The 16,751-nt window shown below is 39.6% G+C and overlaps 1 protein-coding gene across 1 annotated transcript in view; it reads left to right on the top strand.

Annotated features, from left to right (window-relative positions):
• The first annotated feature begins 9,888 nt into the window (after positions 1-9,888).
• Positions 9,889-16,751, top strand: part of veph1 (ventricular zone expressed PH domain-containing 1) — an 84,463-nt gene continuing 77,600 nt past the window's right edge. Inside the window, exons 1-3 of the mRNA XM_084716382.1 lie at positions 9,889-10,261; positions 10,419-10,637; positions 16,198-16,372. Coding sequence (XP_084572508.1) covers positions 10,124-10,261; positions 10,419-10,637; positions 16,198-16,372 — 532 coding nt within the window. The 5' untranslated portion in view covers positions 9,889-10,123. The remainder of the gene's footprint in view (positions 10,262-10,418; positions 10,638-16,197; positions 16,373-16,751) is intronic.

The following is a 16,751-nucleotide window of genomic DNA, read 5'->3' as shown; positions in this document are numbered from 1 at the left end:
ATCATGTCCCAAGCGAGACCCTGCTACTTCCCAGCAGCATCCTGTAAGCCAAAGTTTACGGTCAGTGGAGGACAGAAACAGCAGCTCCACCTCGGCATCAGATCACATTGCAAAGTCTATGGTAGTGTAACCAGCTCACTGTATCAAAACATCTCTACTTTTAGTCTGTAATTTTTCTGTAATGTTTTAAACTATTTATTGTCCTGCTTTTAGCTTTTGTTTTTAATTATCTCAAACACAATTTTAATGTTCTTTTAATGTTTCTATTTTAATGCATTTTCAAGTTCTGTAAAGCACCTTGATTTGCCTTGTGTATGAATGGCGCTATATAAATAAAATTGCCTTGCCTTGCCTTTTAGTCACTATACTTTATGCTTGTTTCTCATACTGCAATGCATAGTATTAGGACTGAAAAAACAGTTTGGTCCATCAGCAGGATAAAAGGCTACGCACATAATGTACATATCAGTTTAAACTTCTCTCTTTGCTCTTCGTAACATATCTGCTCCGTCTGCGTTAGGCAGTTTGACATCCTTAAGTGTGACAGTAAGTGTTGCTGCGGTCTGCTTCTGGTTTCTCTTATCAGCCCACAGTGACCGCTCTCCACAGAGAAAGTGGGATATTCACTTGCCCCTCACGCTCAGTCTCTCTCTTTGTCTCTGCATATTTCCCACTCTGTCTGTCTTTATCTCTCAGCGGCTTCAGTGTGTTTTACAGTAGCTATTTTCTCCTGCTCCTGTCATACTGTAATTCCCAATCGTTGCTCCGCAGCTGCACATCTGCAGGGCGTAAATAATGAAGAACTTTCCCTTTCTCCCACACACACACACACACACACACACACACACACACACACAAACATAATACAGTACACTCCTACAATATGTTGCTAAGCTATACCTTGGGGGTCTATCTTTCACGACGTCTAACTGAGTTGTCTGCAGCGGTGTGGATCTATTTCCCAAGAAGTCTTGAGGGAATCTCTTCTGTGTGACTTTTTCATCTTACTTATTCATGAAATTCATGGCATCAGTTACATAACTGATTGGCCCAGTTATAGGGAATAACTACCAACGTAACCAGCATTGAATCATACTTTAAAGGTGCAATACACAACATTTAGTCTCACTAGATGTTTGCATGAGCAGAGAACGAAGTCACAATCCCACTGTGCATGTTCTAATTCCAGCTCCTCTGTTTTTGGGTTGTCTGCACATGCATGTTACTGCATATGACTATTAGAGCTGCAACGATTAATCAGTTATTAATCAATTATTAAATTAATGGCTGATTTTTATAATCGATCAGTTTGAGTAATTTTTAAGAGAAAAATGAAAATTCTCTTATTCCAGCTTCAGTAAACTGAATATCTTTGGATTGCAGACAAAACAAGACATTTGAGGACATTTGAGGACATCATCTTGGCCTTTAGGAGACACTGATCCACATTTTTCACCATTTTCTGAGATTTTATAGACCAAACAACTATTAATGTTTGATCAAGAAAATAATCACCTGATTAATTGACCATGAAAATAATTGTTAGTTGCGGTCCTAGTGGCAAGAGTGCGTATATTTTAGTACATGTGAGTCCCTCTCAGTCCTCTTACTGCCATTTTAAACATGGCAGCCTGGTGAGTAAGTTTCAGTTGCAGCCCTAGATCAGATCAAATGATCAAATGCATGTTTATGTTTCACTGTGGCTATTTAAGAAGCAAGTTATTCCTGTGAGTTTTTATTCAAAGACATTTAGAGTGTAGTAAAGTGTAGAATATAGTGTATAAAAGCCACTTTGTAAGAGGAGTCTTGGGAGTTTAACTGCCCACACTGACTCAAGTGTTTTTTAATTAACTAAGTAGGCCTCACTTCTCAGGATTCCCTCAAACTTTTCTGCCCTAAATGTTGGGTAAACACACTCCAGCATGCAGTTCTGCATTATTAATTAATTATTCTGCACTACTCTCATGAAGAAAGTTTATTTTAGTGCCATTTATAAACACATGCTTCTTGTCTGCACATTATCAGAAATGAATAAAACAAAACACTCAGTATAAAGTTCATATGCCAGAGCTGGAGTGTAGTTAAAGTGACAATAGAGCTGCACTCCAATAAGAGCAAACATAATGAGTGAAAGTCCTGAGGATGTTTTTTCAAACTATTCCTGACTGCAGATTGGCAGCCAGTTGGGCATATTTGTCTTTATCTTAATAGTGTGGGATGAGAAACTTCAAACAGTTTTTGGAAAAGCAGCTTTCCTCCAAACTCCTCACTCTCCCCCACTCTCAGACCCACACAATAATAATTATGTGCATAAATAATGACTGACTTTTCAAATGTTAAACGTACTCTTCACTCAAAAAGCAAATAAATGACTTTACTTCTTTCCTGTGGTGCCGTGTATGCATCTAGATCTTTTTGGTATGGGTTTTGAAGATATGTGCTCTTGAGAAGAAATACAGATTTGTGAAACTTGATAGCAATGTCTCTTTACGGAAATTATGACGCAGTAACTCCAGATAATGCACAGACCTCGTTCTGAGAGATGCGATGAGGAACTATTTTCTTTATACCATAGAAAGTTTCTTTGAAGTATTACTTTGGCACTTTGAGCACGACAAGCCGAGCGTCATCGAGGCAGACAACTGCCAACTGGCTGTTTTCTCTAAAACTCTGCAACTCACTCCAAAACAAACTAGATAGATAAATAGAAACGTTTGTGTAGTATTTTTTTTTTATGTGGGGATGCATTGTCCTTTTAACAGTCTATCTCTGACAGAAAGAGAAAAATAATTCTTCCACTTTCTGCTTCTTAATTCACACTCAGATAATGTAGAGAGTGGAATGCAGGGCTTTTCTCTCCTGTAGTCCCCTTCTGTCTCTGCCTTTCACCCAGCTCCTTTCTGAACTTTTTGTGTGTGTGGATGTGTGTGTGTGATGTCTTGCGGGCCGAGCAGGTGCACATTACACAGAAGGATAGGGCCGACCGAGCAGAGAGAGGGAGAGACGGGGGGGAGGGAGGGAGGGGTGGTCTGTCTTATAGGTCATACAAAAGAGCCAGTGTTTTCCCTCTCAGACTGTTGAGTGAAGACAGCAGTGGCAGTGCTGGAGGAAAGGGAGAGAGAGAGGCCCTTCGGTCACATTGTCCTCACATAGCCCCTAACCCTCTCATCAGCCCCCCCAGCATGCACGCACACGCCCCCTGCATGTCACCCCTCACCCAGTGGCCCACTGGCAGGCAGCTCTCCTGCAAAACGTGGGTGCGAGAATTTTACGTCCAGCTGAATTTCATTGGAGGAATTCATGTTGCAGCAGTGAGTCAAACTCAAATGCTCAGTTAATTGTGAAGTGTTTAAAGTGTGTGTCACAGAACACAGGTGACACAAGGTACTGCAACTGTCTTTTACTCTGTGTGTGTGTGTGTGTGTGTGTGTGTGTGTGTGTGTGTGTGTGTGTGTGTGTGTGTGTGTTTAAAGGCTGCATTCCTGAGCTTGCTGAGCCGTAGCTGGGTGATTAATAGTAACTAGCTGATTGTTTAAGAACTGAAATTCCTCAGGCCCACTTTTTTCCTCTACTTTTACACACACACACACACACACACACACACACACACGCTGGAGCTCAGTCACTGAGGCGAACTGTGACATACTGAGAGCAAGAAGGGATACAGTAAATAAACAGTTCACTAGTGAGGGGAGAGAGGATGGTGTGTGTATATATTACACTGTATGTGAAGGAGTGTGTGCGTGTGTGTGTGGGTTGGTGAGGCATTCAGGTAGAATAATGGAAGCTCAGTATGCGAGTTGTCTGCAGGTTACACAGGGAATTCAGGACAGCGAAACATTATCCACCTCTGGCTTTCTCTCTGTGTCTCTCTGTCTCTGTCGCTCTCTGCCTTTCACTCAGTGTGTGTCCCACTCTCTTTCCTCCTCTTCTTCGCCTTCTTCTCTCAACCCTCTCCATCTCTTTTCCCCTGCTTCTTTATCATCTTTCTTTCTTAATTTCTGTTTTTCCTGGTGAATACTAGGGGTGGGAGAAAAAACTGATTCTCTTAAGTGTTGTGATTAGGGGTGTAGCTGTCAATTCTTTTAGTAATTTATTGAATATTCTGCTGATTAATCGAGTAATTGGATAAGAAATACTGTGTGTTCTGGATTTTTTTCCATTACATTACCTTTGCTTTATTTAATTGCTAATATTACAAAAGAGAAAATAAGACTGTTCTCTTCAATGAACAACTAAGTGAAGGTACTTTACTTTTACTGTAATACCTTACTTAGTACTTTTTACTTAAGTACAAATTTAAAAGTAAAGGTAGTAATGTCTGCAGAAAACATGAACAGAAGATGTAGGTCACTCTTTTAACTGAAACAGAGTGCACATAGTGCTTTGTTTACATTTAAAATCACATTTTTCTTCTGAAGGATGATGCCCCCAGACCACCTACAGGGGATTGGTTTAAGAACATGTCACCTTTTTCTCCTCTTATGATTTTGCTTCTGTATTTAGTAATATAAAAAATGCCATTGTACCATTAAAAGCAATAAAAATATTGATTTTTCAAAAAAAATAAACAATTACATGCAAGATTTTTACTTGTAATTAAGTATTTATACATAGTGGTATTAATTCTTGTAATGAAGGGAAAGAATTTGTACTAGTACTTTTTCCATCACAGCAGGTCAGTGACTCTGTGCCTCAGTAAATACAGTGATGTATTTACGGCAGCCTGCCACATTAAAAACATCAGCAACACGACATAATTTTCGGTTTTTGGAGCTACGCACTGCTCTCGGTCGTGTCTAGAAGGGAAGTGATTTGCAAAACTCTTGCGAGATTTGTGTCCGTTGTTTCTGGTAAAATAATCAATCGTGGGTCGAGGGTTCCCTTCCAGACTCGCTCCTCTTCTCTGTCTCTCTGTCAAACTAACGACAGCAGACTGTCTGTGAGCAGCATGATGTTACACTGCAGTGTTTCCCACACAGAGACTTTACTTGTGCGGTCGTCCAGGTATATTTTGTGACAAACTTTGGCATCTTTGTTTTGTTGTTTTCAATCAGTCAAGCATCCGTGATTGATTAATGATCAGCCTGCCCTCCTCCCCTCCATCACCTGTTGGCTCTGCTGCAAGAAGGTCTGACAGTTTCTGTCAGAGAAACACAGATTATTCTATTTAATGTATAGGCCTCCTTATACAGTTATATAATCTTACAAGTTCACCTGGTTGGTGTCGATGTCGTTCAGGACCTCCTCCACATGCAGCGTCTCTGCTCAGATCAGACACAGACAGGGGGAGAGAAAGGCACTGACCTTGCTCTGTGTGTGTGTGTGTGTGTGTGTGTGTGTGTGTGTGTGTGTGTGTATTTGTGCGTTTGTGGATATAGGCACAGAGAGGAGAGACGGGGCTTACCCATACTCTGGTCTTTAATAATTTGGCTCCAGGCAGTTTAATACCAAGTTTTAGTACCCATCCCTACGTGTGAAACACAGTGCACTTTATAGTTAGATGGAAGCATTTTAGTAATTGAATTACTCAAGTTACTCGAGGAATTGTTTCAGCCCTAATTGTGATTCTTCTTTTTTTATGTTTACGGAATCAATTTTCTGATCGCTGAATCAATCTTTTTTTTATATAAATAACCAGTGCTTGGTCCATTAGCTCGATGCAAACACATCATGGGAATTCCCATTGACGCGCTAACAGGAATAAACATCACAATCCTGGTAATATTATCTTAACAAACTGATCCATTTTACTTAACATGTTTCACATAAAATTGCTGGTTTGCTGATATGTTAATGCTCGTAATTCCTCTTCTCTGTGGAAACACACTAATAGTTGCTGATTTCACATTATATACTCGATCTGTTACTCTGGCTTCAACGCTGCACACTGACCAGCTACAGCAACCTCAGAGGGTCAAAACAAGCTCAAAACACAGCTGCTACTTGGAAAAGACATTGTGTGCCAGGAAATAGCAGCACGTATATTTATTTTTTATTTCTTGGTCACTACTTGATGAGCAGGAACAGCTAAATGTAGCACTTTACTTCAAAAAGTCTATACTTTTTATTCATAATATTGTACATTTTATTCACCACTTGTCCAGTCAAGTCCAAGCTTTTGAAAGGACGGTTTTCAAGTTTAGTTTCATATGTAATGAATGCTCATATTTGTGCTGTGTGCAGTGTCACTCATTTATTCTTATTTTATTTATTATATTCTTATGGCATCAGCTTGATAAGCTGGTAAGCTGATAATGAAGTTTATTTCAAAAACAAATTTATTTTCCAGTTTAATATGCATTATAGCAATGATGCTGCTGAAATAAAACTTAAAGACTGACTGACATGATGTGTTTGTAATTGTAAGTTCATGATTCAGCTTTTTCCTATGATCTAATGTGAAAACAACAAACAAAAATTGCAATAAACTGTACTATCATACCGCAAAAAATCACAACACATATCGAATTAGTTCTCAAGTATCGTGATTGTATTGAATCAGGAGGTAAGTGTGTCTGAGCCTGAGCACATATTGATTGGGAGGAAAACACTTCTCGGTATAATGCAGCATAGCACAGCAGCAACAACAAGGATAATAGGTCTGCATGTGAGAGACTCCGTCTGTGTGTGACAGATAAATCTCTTTGCTCTGTATTTATGGTTGTTTTGTTGTTTTGGTCCCAGAAGCCTGGCTTTGACCAATGAGAATTCCTGATGTGGTATCCTGGCAATGGACGGATTTCCATGGTCTTCGCTGGCTTGGCAGGAGAGATAACGGTCTCCCAAGCACTCCGCTTTGTGCCGTGCTTTGGTCAGGCTGGGGCCCGCTCCAAATGTGACTTTCAGAGAAGTGGAGTGAGGACCAGATGACGTCTGATTGTAGAGGGAAGCGAGTGCAGGGAGCAGACAATGACACAGATACATATGCTTAGCTGCTCATCCTCTGAAAGGAGGCAGCAGACAAGCTGGGTGGCTGCTTTGAAGAGTCTGTGTGTTTCCATACTTGCAGAATACTTCCATAAAGGCACAGTGAGTGCGCAAGTGTCAAGTTCTTGTCATTGTGTGAAGCCAGACATACAACACACTTTTAGAAACAAGCATACATAAACTGTGTGTGTGTGTGTAAAACTCCCCTCCACCCCACTGGTGCCCTCGTAGAGTTAATGTTTTAATGTTTAATGAGGTTCATTGAAACAGAGATAATGGTTAACACAGCGCTTTTGCATTCCCACAACTCTGACTCCATTCATAATACTCAGTGGCAGAGGACTGTGTATTCTCATCAGATTGTGAGATTTATTTCTGTTATTATGAGTGACTGTGTTGTATTTTACAGCACTTAAAACACACTTTGAAAACAATTAAAGCGTATTAAGAATAGAAAAAAATGATACATTATTTGAAACTTTAGCATTTTGAAGATTCTTTATGTAAACGCAGTTTTGGCCTTTTAGGCAACATGGCCCATAAGTTAAATTTGAAAGCACCACAATGTAGAATATTAAGAAAAAAAGAATAAAAAAATAAAAAAATATAAAGCTTCACCCAAAATGACTTGTAGGCTGCAAATGCCTCAGTGAACTGTGTGTGTGTGTGTGTGTGTGTGTGTGTGTGTGTGTGTGTGTGTGTGTGTGTGTGTGTGTGTGTGTGTGTATTTTCTGTATGATTTTGTAGCAGATATGTCACGCATTACCAAGCAGCCATTTAGTTCACATCATCACGTATTAACTTAGACTTGCTGCGCCTGTAGAGGGAGGAAAACAGACCGAGAGAAAAAGATTTTAAAGGGAGAAGTACGGAAGATTGAGAACGACAGCAGCTGCTTGAGCAAATATTTTTAAGCTCCTAACATTCTTGCTAAATTCTACATTTTCCGCATGGAGCCTGCTTGACAGGAAAGCACCACAGCTGGACATTTTGGGATATATAATTCTAGGGAGTGACGGAAAATGCAGTTATTTTTAGTGCACTGAATCACTAGAATCAGTTCATTAAAAACAGATTCATTCATTCATTGTTCAGTACTTTACCATTACCTTTGATGCGTAGTCCCTCTCACTGAACTGAAACACGGCCAGCTGCTCCCACACTTTTGAGTACGTAACATGTCGTCAGTCACAATGTAAGGTACATGATCAATAAATCGATATTGACCGATATGAAACTTTGTTATCGTAATTGGTTTTTCATATTGCCCAGGCCTATCTGAAATTCTACCTAACGTCTTGCAGTTTGACCATTTCCTGTTCACACTGAGCAGTATTGTTACCTTCAAGACAGGTCTCTCACACACACACACACACACACCCCAACACGAGGATCACAGAGCAACTTCTGTATAACAACGCTAATGCTAGCCCTTTTAGTATAAACTTCCAAATAAAAGCAACATGAAAAAACTTTTACAAGCACCCAACCTGCTATCTTGTTGTTTAGTTGCTTCAAATGAGGTGTAAAGGTTACGTTGTGAGGCAGCTTGATTCATAAGATCTTGAGATAACGCAAGAATCCATCTTGCAGTGCTTCATGTTATCTGTTTGTGTTCGCACCAGAGGTGGTGCAACCAATTAGCATCTTAGGAGGGACCGCTGGCGGCTACCAGCATGGTTTTAGGTCTGATGACAGTAAGAAGTGTCCATGGAGGCGACTCATGTCGAGCAAAGAATAGCAGCCCCTGAAGAGGTTAGTGGATCAGGATCAGTTACATCAGCATTTCTTCATTGGAAGAAGAGCAAAGAACTGAAGGCTTTTCTTGATGGAAAATATGTTTTTGCTCTTCTTCTTCCCAGCAAGAGTTTGATCTGATTGGTTGGAGTTAGCTCATGTTAGATGTGACAGACAGAGGGTTCATCCAATCACTTGCCAAGTGTTTTTTTCAGTGCATGCCCTTTTCCAAATCGTTCAAAAGATGACTTTCCAGATAGTTCTGTGTAACAAACCGTATGGTGTCAGGTTAGCTTAAAGGGACAGTTCACCTTAAAATCAAAAATACATAATTTTACTCTGGCCTGTAGAGCTTTTTATCCATCTAGATTGTTTTGCTGTGAGTTACAGACTTTTGAAGATATCTGCTGTATCTGCCTTCTCTCCAATATAATGAGTAGCACTCAGCTTGTGGTGTTCAAAGTACCAAAAAAATACATTTGAGAAACTCAAAACCAGTGTCTCTTTCCAAAATGATGCGGTAATTCAAGATACTCCACACACCTTGTTGGGAGCAGAATATACTGGAACTACTTTCTCTCTCTACTACAGAGAGGAAAATTGTCTCCTGGTGGTAGCTTCATTTTTAACAGACTGATAAGAAAGTGGCATCAGTCTTTTCATCTTACTCCCAGGAAGAAGGAATATACACATATTTCCCAAAATGTTGAACTAGTCCTTCAGTATTGGCTGGCATCCACTTCTGTAAGTCTGTTTCTTGGTTGTCCAATTTGTGTAAGTTTTCTTGAGCCAAAAATCCCTAATTCAGCCTCTACAGCTTCTCTCAGTGGCTCAAAATTGATTTTCTCATTCTCGGCTGCTCAATCTATATCTTGTCAGCAGAAAAAAATGAACATCTCAACATTTAGTTGTCTTTAGTTAAATTAATCTTCCCCTCTCTCTCTCTCTCTCTCCCTCTCCTTCAGGGCTCTGTTGTAAAAAGACCGCCTCTCCAGAATATGCCTTGTTTCCATGGTAACAGGCCTCCAGCAGACCCAGAAAAACACTGGGCCAAACTCGTCCACTCTTGTCCAGCCTACCTGATCCTGGGCTGTACTGAAGAGGATTTTAGCAAAAATTCCCACCACAGAATAGAATAGAATAGAATAGAATAGAATAGAAAATAATTGCATGTATTGCCATTGCATAACAAAATTGAGTTGCAGTTATTATATTTTAATGGGCCCAGGATGCCTAAAATAGAGCCTGAAATTTAAGGTGATGTCGCTCTAGAAGTTATAACTTTCTACTCTTTTGGGACCCCAATGCAGAGGACATTTGTATTCCCTCTAAACGGTCTCTTAAAACCAAGAGGAAACCGTTATGTCAGAGATATGTTCATTCTCAGTTGAGGGATCTCAGACTTGGCAGCACCAGTCCCAAACTGGTCTGTAAAGAGTCCTAAACCAGGACCAGGATGCACCAGCTGTTCAGCCAGGTGCTGGGACAGAGGGATCTGTCCAGAGCCGGGGATCTATTTTCTCTGGAGGACGCAGAGATCGAAGATGGTCTGTCTCAGGCTCTGGACCAGATCAAGGCCATCTCCTGCTCACCGGTCAGTAAGATAGATGATATTTATTTGAAAAGTTTAGAGGGCAAACATCAGTTTAATTAATTATTCATTATTATTCTCATCCATAATTCATCTTTTTGTCCTCAGTTTATCATTGTATTCTTAATGTTGCATCCTCTTACTGTCTGCTGGATGACAGGACTATTTGACCAATGACAACGACCAGGCTGTGGTGGAGATTTGCATAACGCGCATCACCACGGCAATAAGGGAGACGGGCTCCATCGAGCAGCACAGCACGGCACTGGTGGGGCTGTGGGAGTCGTGTCTGGAACATAACCTCACGCCGCAAGGTGAAAACACAGAGGACACACCACATGCCAAGATAGCCTCCGACATCACCAGCTGTATCCTGCAGGTACACCCACACATGCACGAACGACATTGACATTGTTTTTGAGTTTTGTATTACAGAGAAAAGTACTTCTCTGTTTATTTAACCTGAAGCACAGACTGCACATACACATCGTATCTTTTACATATCTGTTGACACTTTGGAAATCGATTCTGCTCACATGGTGTAAAAAGTGTGGCACAGATTCGAATAAAACAACAGCCAGTGTGATATTCAGAGCATTCACTGTTGTGAATAGTGTTAAATCTGTGTTATAGTGTTAAATCTGTCACACAGGCAAAGAAATAAAATATTTAATTAACACCCACTGATAGAAAAATACACTCCAAAGCATTGGTTTCCAGCTTTTCTTAGATAGAAGACCAGCAATTATGGCTGTTGGCTATGCAGCACATAACTGCTTTAGTAAAAGGACCAGAGACCAGGGAGGCTGGCATCACTTTCCACGTGTCAGTATAGAAAAGATGAGAGATTTATTTCTTACACATGGGTTGACTAAAACAATACAGAGTGGTTAAGTGACTCTACTAACGTTACCATTTAACTGACCAGCTGTTTAGCTAAATGGATAAGTAATGACAAGCAAACTTTTTTTTTAATATTAGCCACGCCATTCGAGAATTCAGAAAAGTAAACATACATCCTGTCACAGACTCACTGGATAGAACTTTCTGTTGTATAATGTTATTTATTACATTGTTGGATTATTATTACTGATGTATTAATGTTTAAGTAGCTCCTTTGCGATTGTAGTTGCTTGAGGTCAAAGTACTACCTACAAACTATGTAGGTAGTTTAATCTGTAACATTGTTTGAGATTTCATGAGCTCATCACATGTTTTGATAGTAAAACACCTCTATACCCCTGCTTGTTCCACATATTGTCAAAGCTTGAATATATCTCTGAGTTCTGAAGCTCTAAGGTTGTTTCATCTGTAAAACTGTTAGAGGCCTGATGAGGTAAAACTTTTATGAAATTTTTATTTATTTTGAATAGGTTGGTGCATGTTAGGTTAACATGTAACATGTGATCATTAATAAAATAACCTAATACCAAGTAGTATTGAAACTTCTCCAGTCAAACGATAGCATCATTCAGTACTTTTGGTACCCAGATATAGAAAATCACTTTAAAGGTGCATCTTAAGACCCATCAGAGGGGTCTTGATTTTCACATAAAAATATTGAGTCTCTGGATCCATTTTATTGACTGGAGGTATTTTTACTAAGTATCTAAAACTGTAAACATTAGGTTGAAAGGCGCTTTGAAGTAAAAGTACTTGAGAGAAGTTGAAGGGAAGTTGTACCCACTTTCCCTCAAGTATAAATCCTAACATGCTTCACACAACATATCCAAAGGTAGATCTTTGCTTTAAGAGCAAATACTTCATGTAATCACTGCTGAGGGTCTTTAAAATGTAAATCTAAATCTTTCCCCATCAGACCTCCACAGCAAAAGGGCTTCTCCCTCTCTGCATATCCTGTGGGAATGGGAGTGTGCTTAATACCGTCGTAATGAGACTGATTCTTGATGAAAGGCACATACACACACACACACACACACACACACACACACACACACACACACACATAGATGTGAGACTAAAAGTTCTGACAGCTGACTGCAGCAGCTCCAGGCTCTGATGTCCTGTAATTCCTACAGTTATCAGCAGATCACTTCTCTCTCTTCACTCTGTCGCCGTTCCTTTCTCTGTCTCTCTCAATCTGTTTCTGTCTTGATTTTTTCGTTCTTCCCATTTTTCCCCGCCTCACTTGTTCTTTCTTACCTTCTCCCAACCTCAGACTATCTTTATCCTCTCTCTGATCTCTTCTACTTCCCCTGTCTTCCTGTCACTTTGAATCTGTTGATGCACAAACGCTCTTCTTACCTTCCACTGAAACTCCCACAGAGAGGAGGAGAGAAGTGAGCAACACGCTGTAGGAACGCTGCTTGTGTGTAACAAACACACACACACGTTTGTCCCCACAGATTTCTAGCTTTTGATGGCATCATTGATGTTTTTAATATGGGCTGCTTGATCTGTGCTGCTCCCAGCATTAAAATAACTCTCCCAAATGTGATGAAAGGGAAAGAGATGAATATATCTGTACATACATTCATAACCTAAAATGTTAAGTATATTTTTTAAAACGATTTTCTGCCAAATTAGTTTTATATGTAGGGATAGTAAGTTTGATGGATCATCTTGATTGGTGGAATAATAAAGTTCTTGTGGACACTGCCATCATGTGGCAGACCAGAGGTGTGACACATGATGAGAGTAAAACTCAATTTTCCAACTTTCTAAATGTCAACAGTGAACATCAGCGTGAAAGGCATTCTGGGTATTCCTATTCTATTTTGTTTTAAGTTTTTATTTAGTTTTCATCAACCACAATACAGTAAATACATTTACTTCTTTCCCTCTTTTTTCTTTCTGTCCACTCCGAGGTGCGATAGCATAAAAATATATTTGCAAAATTTACTCAAGGCAAGATCAATCAACCAATCAGACTTCCAGTTTACATTCATGTCTGTATAATATATGTAGTGAAGACTTTAGAGGATTTTAATTCAAACTAATAATTAATAAAAGAGTTTATGTTTTTGCCACTATATGTGATTCATTGAGAAACACGCTGTCTTCACGTGGAGACTGTTTTTAAAGAGGAGCACAGAGGGTTGATTGACAGCTGAACATTATGATGCCACAGTTAAATTGACCTTTGACCTATTGGATTAAAAATGTCATCCCATCATAATTCTATCATATTAGACATTTGTGCAAAATTCTGTTATAATTAGTGTATTAAATCTTGAAATATGGCAAAAACCTGTTTTGTGAGGTGTAAAAATTCTCTCCAGGTGTTCCTGAGATCGCGCATTGACGAGACTGGGACGTACAACCTGAAAACATGATAATAAAAAAACTCCAAACAGTAGCTGAAGAGGAAGTATTAAGAACACAAGTTAAAACAATACAATACCAAAAGAGAGGATATGTATAGATATTAGTAAAACAAAATTAAAAGGTAAGTTATTAAAATTCATATTTTTTATTTATTAAAAGGATGCACCAACCAGTAAGATGACATGTGATGTGTGTATGGAGCAGTGGTTCTCAAACTGGTGGGAGAGAACCACTGTGGATGGAAGGAGAGGAAGGCTGAGTTTGAAAGTGGGAACACAAGATAGATTATATTGTCCAAAGAGTGCAGTGAACATCACAGATTAATACATCATGAAACATAACTCAGTAAGGGTGTTATGATATACCAGTATTGATGATAACAATATTTTAAGAAGTAAATATTGATATCATGTAATAATACACATATGATGATATTGTGTAAACAATCCCGCACCTTTTAAACGTACTATATGATCTTAAATCAGCTACAGTCATGGTTACAGACTCTTGCTCCACCTTCCTGCACTCGTTCTTTCATTTGTCAAAAAAGAGACAAAACACAGAACAAAAAAAGTTGAGGATGAATTTGACTGATAGCACCACACCACACACACACACACACACCCACACACACATACCCACACACACACACACACACACACACACACACATACCCACTCCCACCCCAGGGCCATGATAATCATGCTGTGAAAACATGATATCATCCAAAGGAGTATTTTTGCTTAACGTGAAAATATAATTTATATAATCACTGCCCGAAGGACTTAAAATGTGAATCTAAATCTGGATCAACAGCAGTCCCCTTTGGCTTTCTTTCACACACACACACACGCGCGCGCGCGCACACACTCTTCTCTTATGTTCAAACAGATTTGATTTCAGTCTGTCCTGCTGAGGGAGCTAGTGCATTTCAAATCCCCTTCCTCATTCTTCCCTCTGTAAATGTTCACTGGGACAAACTTCCTCATGCGTCTGCATCTTCAAACACAGCTCACAGCTACTGCTTTATGTCTGAGATGACAAAAAAATCTATTTGGCACACAGTTCACTGTAGTGAGGATATTTTTAGGTCACAGTGTCTGGTGAGGCATCAGTGTAGATCATAAGAAATAAAAGCCAACGCTGTCAGGGCTGGGTGTTCCTTGTCTCTGTGGTCACTATCCAAAGTAAACCCAGAACTTGAGAGAGCTGGATCTCCATCAGACAGATCTGTGCCTTCGTCAGTGTTCAGTTTGTGAATGCAGTCTCTCTGTGTCATCCTGTTCTGTGTTGTAGCAGCCCTACATTATACTTGCTTTGCAAAATACCCTCTGTCTGCATATATATGGAATCTGAACAGAGATTCTCCAAAGACCACACTATTTTTTGTTTCTGTAAGGTGTTAGCCTGGAGGAGATCGTGCAACAGGTTGTGTTGCATGTCTGTGCATGTGTGTTTGTGACCAATAAGGAGCTACAGTCCGCAGCTAATCTTGCATACTAATGTCCCAACATTTTTAGTGCACATTTAGGACTGTATGTTCAAGGGCCTTTCATGATTGCAGTGATTCACAATTTTTGAAAAAACTACTCTGTTTTATACTAACAGCTGGCTCTTGACTCTTCTTAACCGTCTGGTAGGGGCAACAAGTCATCAAACAGCAACTGCTAAGCTAAAAACAAGGCCCGCCTAGTCTATTGTTGGATACATTGTGGCCTTTGTTGTGACTCAAAAACTGACATCCATAGAAAAGTTTTGCTTTAAACTTAAACTGGAGCATCTGCAGATTAATTCCATTTCTGACGAGGTGTGATCCACTAACATTAGCCACAATACAAGATGATTAAAACCCTGTTTTGTTGGTGTCACTGCCATCTGCAATATGCATCTGCAGGGTCGCCATATTGGTGTGTTCAAGATTCGATAGTAAACAAAGAGACCAGACTTAAACTACAAAATCGACTGTAACTCACTTAATTATGAACCGATTTTCGTGAAATTTGGTTTGATATGAACCTTTAAAATTGAACATGATAGTGGTTTCTTGTTCATTTTGGGGGGCACTCTAATCAGCTCTGTGCCAAACAGTAACCTTCTGAACAACCACAAATCCCACTGGGACACGCAGGGTCCCAGATTAAGTGTAAGTTATTCAGAATTTCTGTTTTTGTGTTTCCAAAAATGTAGGTTTTTATATCAATTATATTGTTGTAAAGCTGTCTGGTTGCTTGTAATATTCTAAATAAACAACAGAATGTTCAGAATAAATAAGAATGTGGAAAGAGTGGACTTACTGTTCTGTTTATTTTTTACCCATGTAAGTTTATACAGTAATGTGAACCTAGGACTTTTACAACACCGTTACACTTTTTTATGCATCTTAAAGAAACTTGAGACTAAACACACAAAGTCACAAAGACAAAAACATCTAGATAAGAAAACTTACAGTATACTAGACAAAAAAAAATCTAAATTTTACAAATCTCCACTGGTTGCATGTTTTGCCCTTTTATCACAAATTACTTAACAAATACAATTATTATGTTTTTATATCATTTGGCTCGTACCTTCAAATGCTGAAGAATAGTAACTGTTGATGTGAAAAGGTGTTGCTGTCTTCTTAAACCTCCTCTCTCCTTTTGTTTCCTCAGAACTACAGCTGTCCGTCTGTCATGGTGCTGGCTGTCCCGGTAGCGGTGCGGTTCCTGCAGAGAGGGAACAGGGAGCTGAGCAGGAACATGTCCAGTTATCTCTCGCTGGCTGCTATAGCCAAGGCTGATCTTCTGGCTGAACATACAGAGGCCATAACACTCAGTGTGCTGGGAGGTAGGAGGACACACACACACGTTCACACACGCAGAAAGGATGAGTTTATCTGGATGCACATATTAACTTACATTCTCTAGAAATTTGGTTTAAGTGGTCTCCTGTGGTCTTGCAGTTGCAGTTTTTTCTGCACTTACTCCACTCTCATACTTTCTTCTGCCCCACATAGATACAGATCTTACAACACACTTAGGGGGAGTTGTGTGTGTGTGTGTGTGTGTGTGTGTGTGTGTGTGTGTGTGTGTGTGTGTGTGGGTGGGTGGGTGTGGGCTTGTGCCATTTGTAGAGCCTATAAAGAGAAAAAGAGTCAGAGAAGAAGCTTTGCAGGAAATCTCTGCTTAAGAATGAGCATTGGAAGGGTGTTGTTATATTTGTTTAG

This window comes from Lutjanus erythropterus, chromosome 4 (assembly GCF_056507025.1).
Source record: "Lutjanus erythropterus isolate fLutEry1 chromosome 4, fLutEry1.hap2, whole genome shotgun sequence".
In the NCBI taxonomy this organism is placed as follows: Eukaryota; Metazoa; Chordata; class Actinopteri; order Lutjaniformes; family Lutjanidae; genus Lutjanus; species Lutjanus erythropterus.
The sequence above is the reverse complement of the archived record's forward strand: the minus strand, read 5'-3'. Positions and strand labels throughout refer to the sequence as shown.